A 13,582-nucleotide genomic window follows, 5' to 3' on the forward strand; every position below is an offset into this window, starting at 1 on the left:
TAGTGGTAAGACACTCGCCTGGCGTTCCGCGAGCGCTATGTCATGGGTTCGTATCCTGGCCGGGGAGGATTTACTGGGCGCAATTCCTTAACTGTAGCCTCTGTTTAACGCAACAGTAAAATGTGTACTTGGATGCAAAAACGATTCTTCGCGACAGGGGATCGTATTCCAGGGACCGTAGGATTAAGGACTTGCCCGAAACGCTACGCGTACTAGTGGCTGTACAAGAATGTAACAACTCTTGTATATATCTCAAAAAAAAAAAAAAAACTTAAAGTGATAGTGAGTCCTCCTCCGAATTAATTTCCCTACCGATTTTCGTATCATCGGCAAATTTGCAAATGTTGCTACTCAAACCTGAATCTAAATCATTTATATATATTATAAACAACAGAGGTCCCAGGACAGAGCCTTGAGGCACTCCACTTACAACATTTTCCCACTCTGACTTGACTCCATTTATACTAACTCTCTGTTTCCTTTGGTATAGCCATGCCCTAATCCAGCTTAATATAGCACCCCCAATACCATGAAACTCTATCTTTTTAATCAGTCTTTCATGTGGTACTGTATCAAAAGCTTTGCTAAAGTCAAGGTACACAACATCACAATCCTTACCACTATCAACTTCCTCAACTATGCTAGAATAAAAAGATAACATATTTGTTAACATGAACGGCCATTTATAAAACCATGTTGCGACTCAATTATTAATTTATGTTTTTCAAGATGAAGACGAATTTTATTTGCTATTATAGATTCGAGTAACTTTCCCACAATAGACGTTAGGCTAATTGGTCGATAGTTAGACGCAAGTGATCTATCTCCTTTCTTAAAAACTGGTATCACATTAGCAACTTTCCAAAACTCTGGCACTCTGCCTGACTCTATTGATTTATTAAATATGGTTGACAGTGGGTCACAAAGCTCCTCTTTGCATTCTTTAAGCACCCTTGCAAACACTTCATCCGGCCCTGGGGATTTGTTTGGGTTGAGTTTTACTATTTGTTTAAGAACATCCTCCCTGGTAACTGCTAAACTCGTCAACCTGTCCTCGTCCCCACCCACATAGACTTGTTCGGCTGAAGGCATATTGTTAAGTTCCTCTTTAGTGAATACAGATACAAAATATTTATTAAAAATACTACTCATCTCTTCATCACTATCTGTTATTTGACCTGTCTCAGTTTTTAATGGACCTATCCTTTCCCTAGTCTTAGTACGATATAACTGAAAAAACACTTTAGGATTTGTCTTTGCTTGCCCTGCTATGCGAACTTCATAGTTTCTTTTTGCTTTCCTTATCTCTTTTTTAACATTTCAAACCAGTTGTACGAATTCCTGTTCTAAAGTGACCTCCCCATTTTTAATCCTTTTGTACCAAGCTCTCTTTTTACCTATAAGGTTCTTCAAATTCTTAGTTATCCACTTTGGGTCATTAGTATTCGATCTATTCAATTTGTATGGTATACTACGTTCCTGTGCTTTGTTTAGAAGTTAAATAAGTTATATATTGAATCCACATCGAAATTCCCATTTACGTCACCTATCGCTGGGTTCATGTCTCGCTCCAAGACCGGCCCACACCCCATACATAAGAACATAAGAACATAAGAACAAAGGTAACTGCAGAAGGCCTATTGGCCCATTCGAGGCAGCTCCTATTCTATAACCACCCAATCTCACTCATATACTTGTCCAATCCGCGCTTGAAACAATCGAGGGACCCCGCCTCCACCACGTTACGTGGCAATTGGTTCCACAAATCAACAACCCTGTTACTGAACCAGTATTTACCCAAGTCTTTCCTAAATCTAAACTTATCCAATTTATACCCATTGTTTCGTGTTCTGTCCTGTGTTGATACTTTTAATACCCTATTAATATCCCCCTTGTTATGTCCATTCACCCACTTGTAAACCTCTATCATGTCGCCCCTAACTCTTCGCCTTTCCAGTGAATGCAACTTAAGCTTTGTTAATCTTTCTTCATATGAAAGATTTCTAATTTGGGGAATTAACTTAGTCATCCTACGCTGGACACGTTCAAGTGAATTTATATCCATTCTATAATATGGCGACCAAAACTGAACTGCATAATCTAAATGGGGCCTAACTAGAGCAAGATATAGCTTGAGAACCACACCAGGTGTCTTGTTACTAACGCTGCGATTAATAAATCCAAGTGTCCGATTTGCCTTATTACGAACATTTATGCATTGATCCTTTTGTTTTAAATTCTTACTAATCATAACTCCCAGATCCCTTTCGCAATCCGACTTCGCAATCACAACACCATCTAGCTCGTATCTTGTAACTCTATCATCATTACCTAACCTCAGAACTTTACATTTATCAGCATTAAACTGCATCTGCCAATCCTTTGACCATTTCAAAACCCTATCTAGATCAACTTGAAGTGATAGTGAGTCCTCCTCCGAATTAATTTCCCTACCGATTTTCGTATCATCGGCAAATTTGCAAATGTTGCTACTCAAACCTGAATCTAAATCATTTATATATATTATAAACAACAGAGGGCCCAGGACAGAGCCTTGAGGCACTCCACTTACAACATTTTCCCACTCTGACTTGATTCCATTTATACTAACTCTCTGTTTCCTTTGGTATAGCCATGCCCTAATCCAGCTTAATATAGCACCCCCAATACCATGAGACTCTATCTTTTTAATCAGTCTTTCATGTGGCACTGTATCAAAAGCTTTGCTAAAGTCAAGGTATACAACATCGCAATCCTTACCACTATCAACTGCCTCAACAATGCTAGAATAAAAAGATAACAAATTTGTTAAACATGACCGGCCATTTATAAAACCATGTTGAGACTCAATTATTAATTTATGTTTTTCAAGATGAAGACGAATTTTATTTGCTATTATAGATTCGAGTAACTTTCCCACAATAGACGTTAGGCTAATTGGTCGATAGTTAGACGCAAGTGATCTATCTCCTTTCTTAAAAACTGGTATCACATTAGCAACTTTCCAAAACTCTGGCACTCTGCCTGACTCTATTGATTTATTAAATATGGTTGACAGTGGGTCACAAAGCTCCTCTTTGCATTCTTTAAGCACCCTGGCAAACACTTCATCCGGCCCTGGGGATTTGTTTGGTTTGAGTTTTACTATTTGTTTAAGAACATCCTCCCTGGTAACTGCTAAACTCGTCAACCTGTCCTCGTCCCCACCCACATAGACTTGTTCAGCTGAAGGCATATTGTTAAGTTCCTCTTTAGTAAATACAGATACAAAATATTTATTAAAAATACTACTCATCTCTTCATCACTATCTGTTATTTGACCTGTATCAGTTTTTAATGGACCTATCCTTTCCCTAGTCTTAGTACGATATAACTGAAAAAACCCTTTAGGATTTGTCTTTGCTTGCCCTGCTATGCGAACTTCATAGTTTCTTTTTGCTTTCCTTATCTCTTTTTTAACATTTCTAACCAGTTGTACGAATTCGTGTTCTAAAGTGACCTCCCCATTTTTAATCCTTTTGTACCAAGCTCTCTTTTTACCTATAAGGTTCTTCAAATTCTTTGTTATCCACATACCCAAGACTTTCCAGTCAATTTGACCCAAAAAAAATTTTAGGCTATTAAAATCAGCTTTTCGAAAATCTGGCACTTTAACAGAATTTTTTCCTACAGGTCTATTCCATTCTATGCTAAATCTGATTTCTTTGTGATCACTGTTCCCTAGCTCACTCCCTATTTCGATGTCATTAATTTGTGTTTCCCTGTTAGTTAACACTAAATCTAAAATATTATTTTCCCGTGTTGGTTCCTTAATGTGTTGCGTAAGAAAGCAATCGTCAATTAATTCTAGAAAATCTTCTGCTTCACTATTCCCTGTTTTGTTCAACCAGTTTATTCCACTAAAGTTAAAGTCACCCATGACGTAAATACTGTTAGATCTAGATGCCCTAGATATTTCATCCCATAGATGCTTTGCTTCCATTCTGTCTAAATTTGGTGGCCTATATATAACTCCTATTATAATATTATTTGCTTTTTCGTTTAATTCTATCCAAATAGTTTCTGTGTGTGGCTCAGTTTTGATTCCCTCTTTGAGACTACATTTAAAATTGTCCCTAACATATATGGCTACTCCACCTCCTCGTCTAATATATCTATCTGTGTGAAATAGTTTAAATCCATTTATTTGATATTCAGCTAATAGTTCTCTATTTTCTACATTCATCCACGTTTCGGTAAGTACAATAATATCTATTTTTTCTGTGCAGACAAGAGCATTTAATTCGTTAATTTTATTTCTTAGACTTCTACTGTTAGTGTAATATACCCTAAGTGAATTGTTATTTTGAGGCCCTTCTCTTTCCCTGATCATTTTGCCAATTCCTTTCTCCCACAAACACATACTTTTATTACCTCCTTCCTCCAAATCAATTCCCATACCTCTATCTACTAATAGTTTAAACCCAAACAAACACCTCTAACCACTTCTTCCAACGAGTTCGCAACTGCAACAACCCCAGCTCTCGATAGATGCACCCCATCACGAGCATACATTTCATTTCTTCCATAGAAGTGTTCCCAGTTGTCTATGAAAGATATTGAATTTGATTTGCAATATCTTTCCAGCCGGCAATTGACATCAATTGCCCTCGACATCCATTCATTTCCCACTCCCTTTCTTGGAAGAATGCCACATATGATCGGGATTCCTCCCTTACTCCTAACTAATTCAATGGCTGTCCTGAATTTCTGCATTAGTTCCTCACTCCTAACTCCTCCTACATCATTACCCCCTGCACTAATACAAATAATGGGTTTGTTTCCATTTCCCATCATAATATCATTCATGTTTCCAACAATATCACCAATTCCAGCTCCCGGATAGCAAACCCTTAATCTGTTCCCCCTATCTCTGGCACAAAACTTTCTGTCTAAATACCTCACCTGGGAATCTCCCACAACCAAAATTCGCTTCGATTCTCCCTTTTCCTTTCGAGCAGTTTGAGGGACCTGCGCTTCAATGCTCCTCGTTACTTTGTCATTGCCTCCTCGCTGAACAACAGGTTCACCACAGCACTCGTCCTTTAATACGTCAAATGCGTTAAAAGTCCTTAGGTGTAGGCTATTAGTTGTCGGTTTTGCCAAGGTCTTCTTAAGACCCCTGTCTTTCACAACTTGCCAAGACGAGGTCTTCTTAATACTGGTCCCGTCAGTCCTTCTTAATGAGGTCCCGTCAACACTGGTCTCCTCCTTAGTTTCCTCCCGAAGTCTCAGCCGTCGTACCTCCTCCCGCAGGGAATCCATCTCTGCTCTCAGAGCTCCAACCAGACTCACCAAATCCTTCACTATATTAAGCTGGATTAGGGCATAGCTATACCAAAGGAAACAGAGAGTTAGTATAAATGGGGTTAAGTCAAGAGTGGGAAAATGTTTTAAGTGGAGTGCCTCAAGGCTCTGTATTGGGACCTCTGTTGTTTATAATATATATAAATGATTTAGATTCAGGTTTGAGTAGCAACATCTGCAAATTTGCCGATGATACAAAAATCGGTAGGGAAGTAAACTCAGAAGAAGACTCACTATCACTTCAAATCGATCTAAATAGAGTTTTGAAATGATCAAAAGATTGGTAGATGCAGTTTAATGCTGATAAATGTAAAGTTTTGAGGCTAGCTAATAAGAGCATTAGAACAAAGGTAACTGCAGAAGGCCTGTTGGCCGATACGAGGCAGCTCCTATTTATAACCACCCAATCCCACTCATATACATGTCCAACCCACGCTTGAAACAATCGAGGGACCCCATCTACACTACGTTTCGTGGTAATTGGTTCCACAAATCAACAACCCTGTTACCTAACCAGTATTTACCCAAGTCTTTCCTAAATCTAAACTTATCCAATTTATACCCATTGTTTCGCGTTCTGTCTTGTATTGATACTTTTAATATTCCATTAATATTTTCTTTGTTATGTCCATTCATCCACTTGTAAACCTCTATCATGTCACCCCTAACTCTTCGCCTTTCCAGTGAAAGCAATTTAAGCTTTGTTAATCTTTCTTCATATGAAAGATTTCTAATTTGGGGAATTAACTTTGTCATCCTACGCTGTACACATTCAAGTGAATTTATATCCATTCTATAGTACGGCGACCAAAATTGAACTGCATAATCTAAAGGGGGCCTAACCAGAGCAAGATCTGAAGAACAACACCAGGTGTCTTGTTACTAACGCTTCGATTAATAAATCCCTGTGTCCTTTTTGCTTTATTATGAACATTCATGCATTGCTCCTTTGGTTTTAAATTCTTACTAATCATAACTCCCAGATCCCTTTCGCAATCCGACTTCGCAATCTCGAGCCATTAAAAGTTTTAAATACTAGAATCTTAGCTCTCGTCACCTTTGCCAAGGTGGCTGTTTTTTTCCATTCAGCTTCAATGGCAAGTCTCGTTTCATTTGCGTTTTTCTTCCCTGGGCCTTTTACTGTTTGGCTGGGGTTGAGTATCACCGCTGCCTCTATCTTCATGTCACTGTGTTGCTGCTCCCTCTATGTACTCTTTCTAATTGTTTTTTTCTGATAATGTTGTTTCCTCAAGGCTCTTATATACCTGTAGCAGACAGCTCCACCCCCCTCATCATCCTATCTTTCCTGCTTATTTTTGTCCCCTAACATCCCTTGCCACTTCGGGGGGGGGGGGATGGGGTATAGAGTGTTTATGTAGCTTCAGGGCACCAATCCCCCCAGCCAATGGGCATGGTGAGAAGGCACCCCTAAACATACTTATTCCCCTATCAACACAAACTAAAATATATATAAATGGTAGATGGCAATCTCAACCTACAAGAGTTAAGATGATAATAATAACAGGTAAAATGGAAAATTATTTTGTATTTTGTTTTTCTTATATAAGACACAGCACACAAAGAGAGAGGTGCACTGTATATCATGAAAAATGTACGAAAGCTGAGGCCTAACAACAAGCTGCCTAAGCGGCAGGATTGGTGACTTACCAGCATCAAACATGGAGAAAAAAGTCAAAGCGGCAGCTCCTAGCAAGGCCCCGGAGCGGAAGGGTAGTCATGTATGCCATGGGGGTCCCTCCGGCCGCCACCATACCAGCTCATGGGCTTCGGCCAGGTCATTCATTCTCCTGTGAGGAATTATTCGGAGAAGTGGTACTCCAGATAATGACTTTGCTTAAATAGCTGCCAGCTATCCTGGCTGCGGTTCACCTAAACAAGACTATATTGACCCTTATGCATCTATTGCACAGTGATCCTGGGACTAAGGTGGTCTGCCCCTTGATGTGGACTTGGACCATATTCTGTAGATGGAATATGACCAGGTTAGGGCTTTCATAGAGCAAATCTCAAGGTCGCTCTTGGTGAGTCCCATATCCTGAAGTCCACACACACTCTCCTTGCACCACCCCCTCTCCAATTAAGGGTTATAGAAGAGGCGGATGTTGTGTGCTTACCGGTATATTCCTTCACCTTTTGAAAGATGATGCCGTATTCGTCGCACTTGCTCTGATGTGGACGGGAGAGTGGGAAGTTATCAGCAGAGACCTGGGTGTCTTAATATGAAGGACTCGTCACCTTTGCAAGCGACGATGTCGAGCTTGCAGAATGTCCCTACATCCGGTATACGAACCTCATGTTCCACCTCGAAACCTCTCTGTCGCAGGCGGCCAGCTACGAACCGAGTGATATCGTCATGATGCTTCACCAGAGCCCCGTGCGTCTTATAGCATGCCTGGGATATGTGACCCAGAGTCCCTGGTTTCCGGCAAGCATCACAGAAATCAGAAGCCTCGGGGCTACTCCTAGCTGCTCTAAATGGGGTGGCTACAGTGTTTGCCCTAATCTGGATGGCATGAGCAAAATCCCTTCTGCTTAGCAGACGGGTACCGGATGAGACCCACTTATGGAAGGAAGGAACCTCACAAGCAGCTATGCTTAGCGTACAGCACTTCGCAGCATTCACTTTAAGGCCAAGTGATCAGGATGTCCTTCGACTTCTCCCCTTGGCTGGTAATTACAGTTGAGGACCATTCATAGCCTGACATGATGTATGTCCTTAAAGGCTTCGGAATGCCTTTACGTTTCATGGCCAGCTGGATGGCCGGATGGGAGACACTATCGAAAGCCTTCTCCATGTCCAGAAACACTAGGTGCGAGTTGTGCTTTAGCGCACGAGCCTCAGATAGGAGGGCATCCAGGATCACCAGGTTTTCAGGACATCCGTCCATAGGGACGAAAGCTTTCTGCCGCCTGTCAATCCTGACTGCCTCGGAGAGTCTGCTGCTCAGAATCTTATGGAACAACCTCACTATCAGAGATGACATGGTTATGGGGCGATAGTGGGAAGGAGTTTCTGGATTAGGTTTCTTTGGTATCTGTACTATCTTGTTCTTACGAAAAGGTTGGGGCAGGGTTTCGTTCACCAACCACCAGTTAAACAACTTTGCAAACACCCTGACTGGTATGGATTTGAGGAAATGTATAGTAATACCATCTGGGGAGTTATACGTTCGTGGGGAGATTGCCCATAACACTTTTCACTCTCGGTTCAGTTGCTGTGATTGTGTGCGGTGGTTTTTCTGAAACCCTGCCCTATAACTATTTTACTTGTAATTCCATTGTCTTCATGTACATAGTTGTGATACAAATCATCTCTGCTGGGCTGTTTTGGTTGGTGCCAAGGTAGAGCATCTATGCAGGCGATGAGTCACAATAACGTGGCTGAAGAATGTTGACCAGACCACATACTAGAAGGTGAAGGGACGACGACGTTTCGGTTCGTCCTGGACCATTCTCAAGTCGATTGAGACAATCAATTAGAGAATGGCCCAGGACGGACCGAAACGTCGTCGTCCCTTCACCTTCTAGTGTGTGGTCTGGTCAACATAGAGCATCTATGGTCAGTTCTGATTGGGGAAGTTCTGGTGAGTCTTTTGTCACATCACTCTTGTCTATTCCTTTGGATGAGTGCCTCACCAGACTATTATGTCCTATTATTCTGCTTTATTGAGCTGCCTGATGCCTAACCTTTCTGTTCTCGTGCACTGTTATGTGCTCTCCTTATGATTTTTTTACAGCCCAACCACTTGGGCTGGACGGTAGAGCGACGGTCTCGCTTCATGCAGATCGGCGTTCAATCCCCGACCGTCCAAGTTGTTGGGTACCATTCCTTTCTCACCATCACATCCGAAATCCTTATCCTGACCCATTCCAAGTGCTGTATAGTCGTAATGGCTTGGTGCTTTACCCTGATAATTCCCTCCCTCCCTCTCTATCCACCTTTGACACATCCAGGCTAATGAACACCTTAGGGTTGAGCCATCATTTCCTCTTTTCATTCTGTATATATTTTACTGGAATAATATTCTGGAAGGTCACTTTCAATGGTCGTTTCCATCCGGTTTGGAACATACCTAGTCTACGGTAACATTCCATGATTGTCTGACTAGCCCATATTTTGGTGGGTATTCCTGCGATCTGTTGTTGACTCGGCCTCCTGTTATGTCATGTGTGTCACTCTGGCTTTGGTAGACTGTAAATTACTATTGGTTTCTCTCCAGGTCTTGTATAGTTCTTCTCACGACCTGCTGGTGTCGTACTCCATCTACCAGTGTGGGTTTTAATGGTCTAGTTCCTCTCTCACCCTTTAGCTACTCCTGATTTTTTTGTATTATTCCCATCTAATTATTATTGTTCATTATTGTGTATTGTTATTATTGTGTATTATTCTAATCAGCTTGTGTCAATTTTTTCTTACAATGTACCTGTAAACATTTTTTTATCAATTTTACTATAATTAATCTACTTAAAATTATCCTGTAAAGTACCTGTAAAAATTTTTGTCAATTTTCCGGTGAATTATCTAAAAATTATCTGTTAGTTAATTTGTTAACTAACAAATTTGTTAATTTGATAACGTTCGGGCAAGTTAATAGACTTGCCCGAACGCTACGCGTGTTAGTGACTTTACAAGAATGTAAATCAACTTAATTTCTATGTTCTCTGTTAACACCCAATGTTTCTTCTTGTACATACATACATACATAAATAAATAATAAATTTATCAGTCCTTTTTTTTATTATCTTCTACCATTGTAATCATGCATATTCTCCTCTCTCTTTGAAGATTTGTTCCCTTAACTTCCTCTACTTGCCTCAGGGCAGCTCCTCTACTTGCCTCAGGGTGGCTCCTCTACTTGCCTCAGGGTGGCTCCTCTACTTGCCTCAGGGCAGCTCCTCTACTTGCCTCAGGGTGGCTCCTCTACTTGCCTCAGGGTGGCTCCTCTACTTGCCTCAGGGCAGCTCCTCTACTTGCCTCAGGGCAGCTCCTCTACTTGCCTCAGGGTGGCTCCTCTACTTGCCTCATAGTGGCTCCTCTACTTGCCTCAGGGCAGCTCCTCTTAGCCCCCACTCCTGCCAAAGTGTACATCATGGTTCTCAATAGTTTTCTCCCATCTTATTATGGTCTTCACATAAACTCCTGCTATGACACATTGGCCTCGTAAACTTTACGTGTTCCATCTTTGTGTCTGTTGAACATTGCCTTTACTAACTGTTCACTCTTCTTGTTCACCCACAGAGTCAGACGGGAACGGAGCAGCGTCAGCACCTCCAAGGCCCACCCCCGGCTGGAAATGGGCCACCCCCGACTGGAAATGGGCCACCCCAGGCTGGAAATGGGCCACCCCAGGCTGGAAATGGGCCACCCCAGGCTGGAAATGGGCCACCCCCGGCAGGAAATGGGCCACCCCCGGCTGGAAACGGGCCACCCCCGGCTGGAAACGGGCCACCCCCGGCTGGAAACGGGCCACCCCTGGCTGGAAACGGGCCACCCCCGGCTGGAAATGGGCTACCCCCGGTTGGAAATGGGCCACCCCAGGCTGGACATGGAGCACCCCCGGCTTGACAAGGGCCACCCCCGGCTTGGCAAGGGCCACCCCCAGCTGGAAAATGGGCACCTCCGGCTTGACAAAGGCCACCCCCGGCTTGGCAAGGGCCACCCCCAGCTGGAAAATGGGCACCTCCGGCTTGACAGGGGCCACCCCAAGTTGGAAAAAGGCCACCCTAGACTGAACAAGGGCCATCCTCGGCTGGAAAATGGCCACCCCCGGCTTGACAAGGGCCATCCTAGGCTGGACAAGGGCCACTCTCGTCTAGAAAATGGTCGCTCTTTTCTAGATATAGATTGGCCTCGCCTGGACACGGGCCACCTCCGTGTGGACACGGGCCACCCCCTTGTGGACACGGGCCACCCCCGTGTGGACACGGGCCATCCCCGTGTGGACACGGGCCATCCCCGTGTGGACATGGGCCACCCCCTGGTACACACGGGCCACAGCCGGGTGGACATGGCTCGTCCCCGGCGGAGACTGGCCAGACGACGGCTGCGGCCACAGCAGGCGCAGGAGTGGGCAGGCGGGGGCGCGCTGGCCCGCAGGGGTAGGCGACAGGGACCAGGGGTTCGTGAACCACCACGACGACCGATGTCCGAAAGTGGACCACGAAACTTGGGGCGCAGACGACGACCAGGTGCCTCCAGGTGAGTGGAAGGGACCTGGAGTGTTTCTCAGGGACCTGGAGTGTTTCTCAGGGACCTGGAGTGTTTCTCAGGGACCTGGAGTGTTTCTCAATGACCTGGTGTGTTTCTTAGGGACCTGGAGTGTTTCTCAGGGACTTGGAGAGTTTCTCAGGGACCTGGAGTGCTTCTCAGGGACCTGGAGAGTTTCTCAGGGACCTGGAGTGCTTCTCAGGGACCTGGAGTGTTTCTCAGAGATCTGGAGTGCTTCTCAGAGACCTGGAGTGTTTCTCAGCGACCTGGAGTGTTTCTCAGGGACCTAGAGTGTTTCTCAGGGATCTGGAGTGCATCTCAGAGACCTGGAGTGTTTCTTAGGGACCTAGAGTGTTTCTCAAGGACCTAGAGTGTTTCTCAGGGACCTGGAGTGCTTCTCAGAGACCTGGAGTGTTTCTCAGGGACCTGGAATGTTTCTCAGGTACCTGGAGTATTTCTCACACCTGGAGTGTTTCTCAGACCTGGAGTGTTTCTCAGGGACCTGGAGTATTTCTCAGGGACCTAGAGTGTTTCTCAGGGACCTGGAGTGTTTCTCAGGAACCTAGAGTGTTTCTCAGGGACCTGGAGTGCTTCTCAGAGACCTGGAGTGTTTCTCAGGGATCTGGAGTGCTTCTCAGAGACCTGGAGTGTTTCTCAGGGACCTGGAGCGTTTCTCAGGGGTATGGAGAGTTTCTCAGAGACCTGGAGTGTTTCTCAGAGACCTGGAGTGTTTCTCAGGGACCTGGAGTGTTTCTCAGAGACCTGGAGTGTTTCTCAGGGATCTGGAGTGCTTCTCAGGGATGTGGAGTGCTTCTCAGAGACCTGGAGTGTTTCTCAGGGACCTGGAGTGTTTCTCAGAGACCTGGAGTGTTTCTCAGGGACCTGGAGTGCTTCTCAGAGACCTGGAGTGTTTCTCAGGGATCTGGAGTGCTTCTCAGAGACCTGGAGTGTTTCTCAGGGACCTGGAGCGTTTCTCAGGGGTATGGAGAGTTTCTCAGGGACCTGGATTGTTTCTCAGGGACCTGGAGTGTTTCTCAGGGACCTGGAGTGTTTCTCAGGGACCTGGAGAGTTTCTCAGGGATCTGGAGTGTTTCTCAGGGACCTGGAGTGTTTCTCAGGGATCTGGAGTGCTTCTCAGAGACCTGGAGTGTTTCTCAGGGACCTGGAGTGTTTCTCAAAGATTTGGAGTGCTTCTCAGAGATCTGGAGTGCTTCTCAGAGACCTGGAGTGTTTCTCAGGGACCTGGAGTGTTTCTCAGGGACCTAGAGTGTTTCTCAGGGATCTGGAGTGCTTCTCAGAGACCTGGAGTGTTTCTCAGGGACCTAGAGTGTTTCTCAGGGACCTGGAGTGCTTCTCAGAGACCTGGAGTGTTTCTCAGGGACCTGGAATGTTTCTCAGGTACCTGGAGTGTTTCTCAGGGACCTGGAGTGTTTCCCAGGGACCTAGAGTGTTTCTCAGGGACCTAGAGTGTTTCTCAGGGACCTGGAATGTTTCTCAGGTACCTGGAGTGTTTCTCAGGGACCTGGAGTGTTTCTCAGGGACCTGGAGTTTTTCTCAGGGACCTAGAGTGTTTCTCAGGGACCTGGAGTGTTTCTCAGGGACCTGGAGTATTTTTCAGGGACCTGGAGTGTTTCTCAGGGACCTGGAGTGTTTCTCAGGGGCCTGTAGTGTTTCTCAGGGACGTTGAGTGTTTCTCAGGGACCTAGAGTGTTTCTCAGGGACCTGGAGTGTTTCTCAGGGATCTGGAGTGTTTCTCAGGGACCTAGAGTGTTTCCCAGGGACCTGGAGTGTTTCTCAGGGACCTGGAGTGTTTCCCAGTGATCTGGAGTGCTTCTCAGAGACCTGGAGTGTTTCTCAGGGACCTGGAGTGCTTCTCAGGAACCTGGAGCGTTTCTCAGGGACCTGGAGTGTTTCTCAGGGACCTGGAGTGTTTCTCAGGGACCTGGAGTGTTTCTCAGGGACCTAGAGTGTTTCTCAGGGATCTGTAGTGTTTCTCAGGGACCTAGA

The 13,582-nt window shown here is 44.6% G+C and overlaps 1 protein-coding gene across 1 annotated transcript in view; it reads left to right on the forward strand.

The window, feature by feature from the left end:
* Window positions 1-13,582, forward strand: part of LOC123768029 (uncharacterized) — a 171,746-nt gene that overhangs the window by 40,578 nt on the left and 117,586 nt on the right. The window contains exon 3 of the mRNA XM_069306731.1: window positions 10,607-11,566. Coding sequence (XP_069162832.1) covers window positions 10,607-11,566 — 960 coding nt within the window. The remainder of the gene's footprint in view (window positions 1-10,606; window positions 11,567-13,582) is intronic.

Source organism: Procambarus clarkii, chromosome 58 (assembly GCF_040958095.1).
Source record: "Procambarus clarkii isolate CNS0578487 chromosome 58, FALCON_Pclarkii_2.0, whole genome shotgun sequence".
In the NCBI taxonomy this organism is placed as follows: Eukaryota; Metazoa; Arthropoda; class Malacostraca; order Decapoda; family Cambaridae; genus Procambarus; species Procambarus clarkii.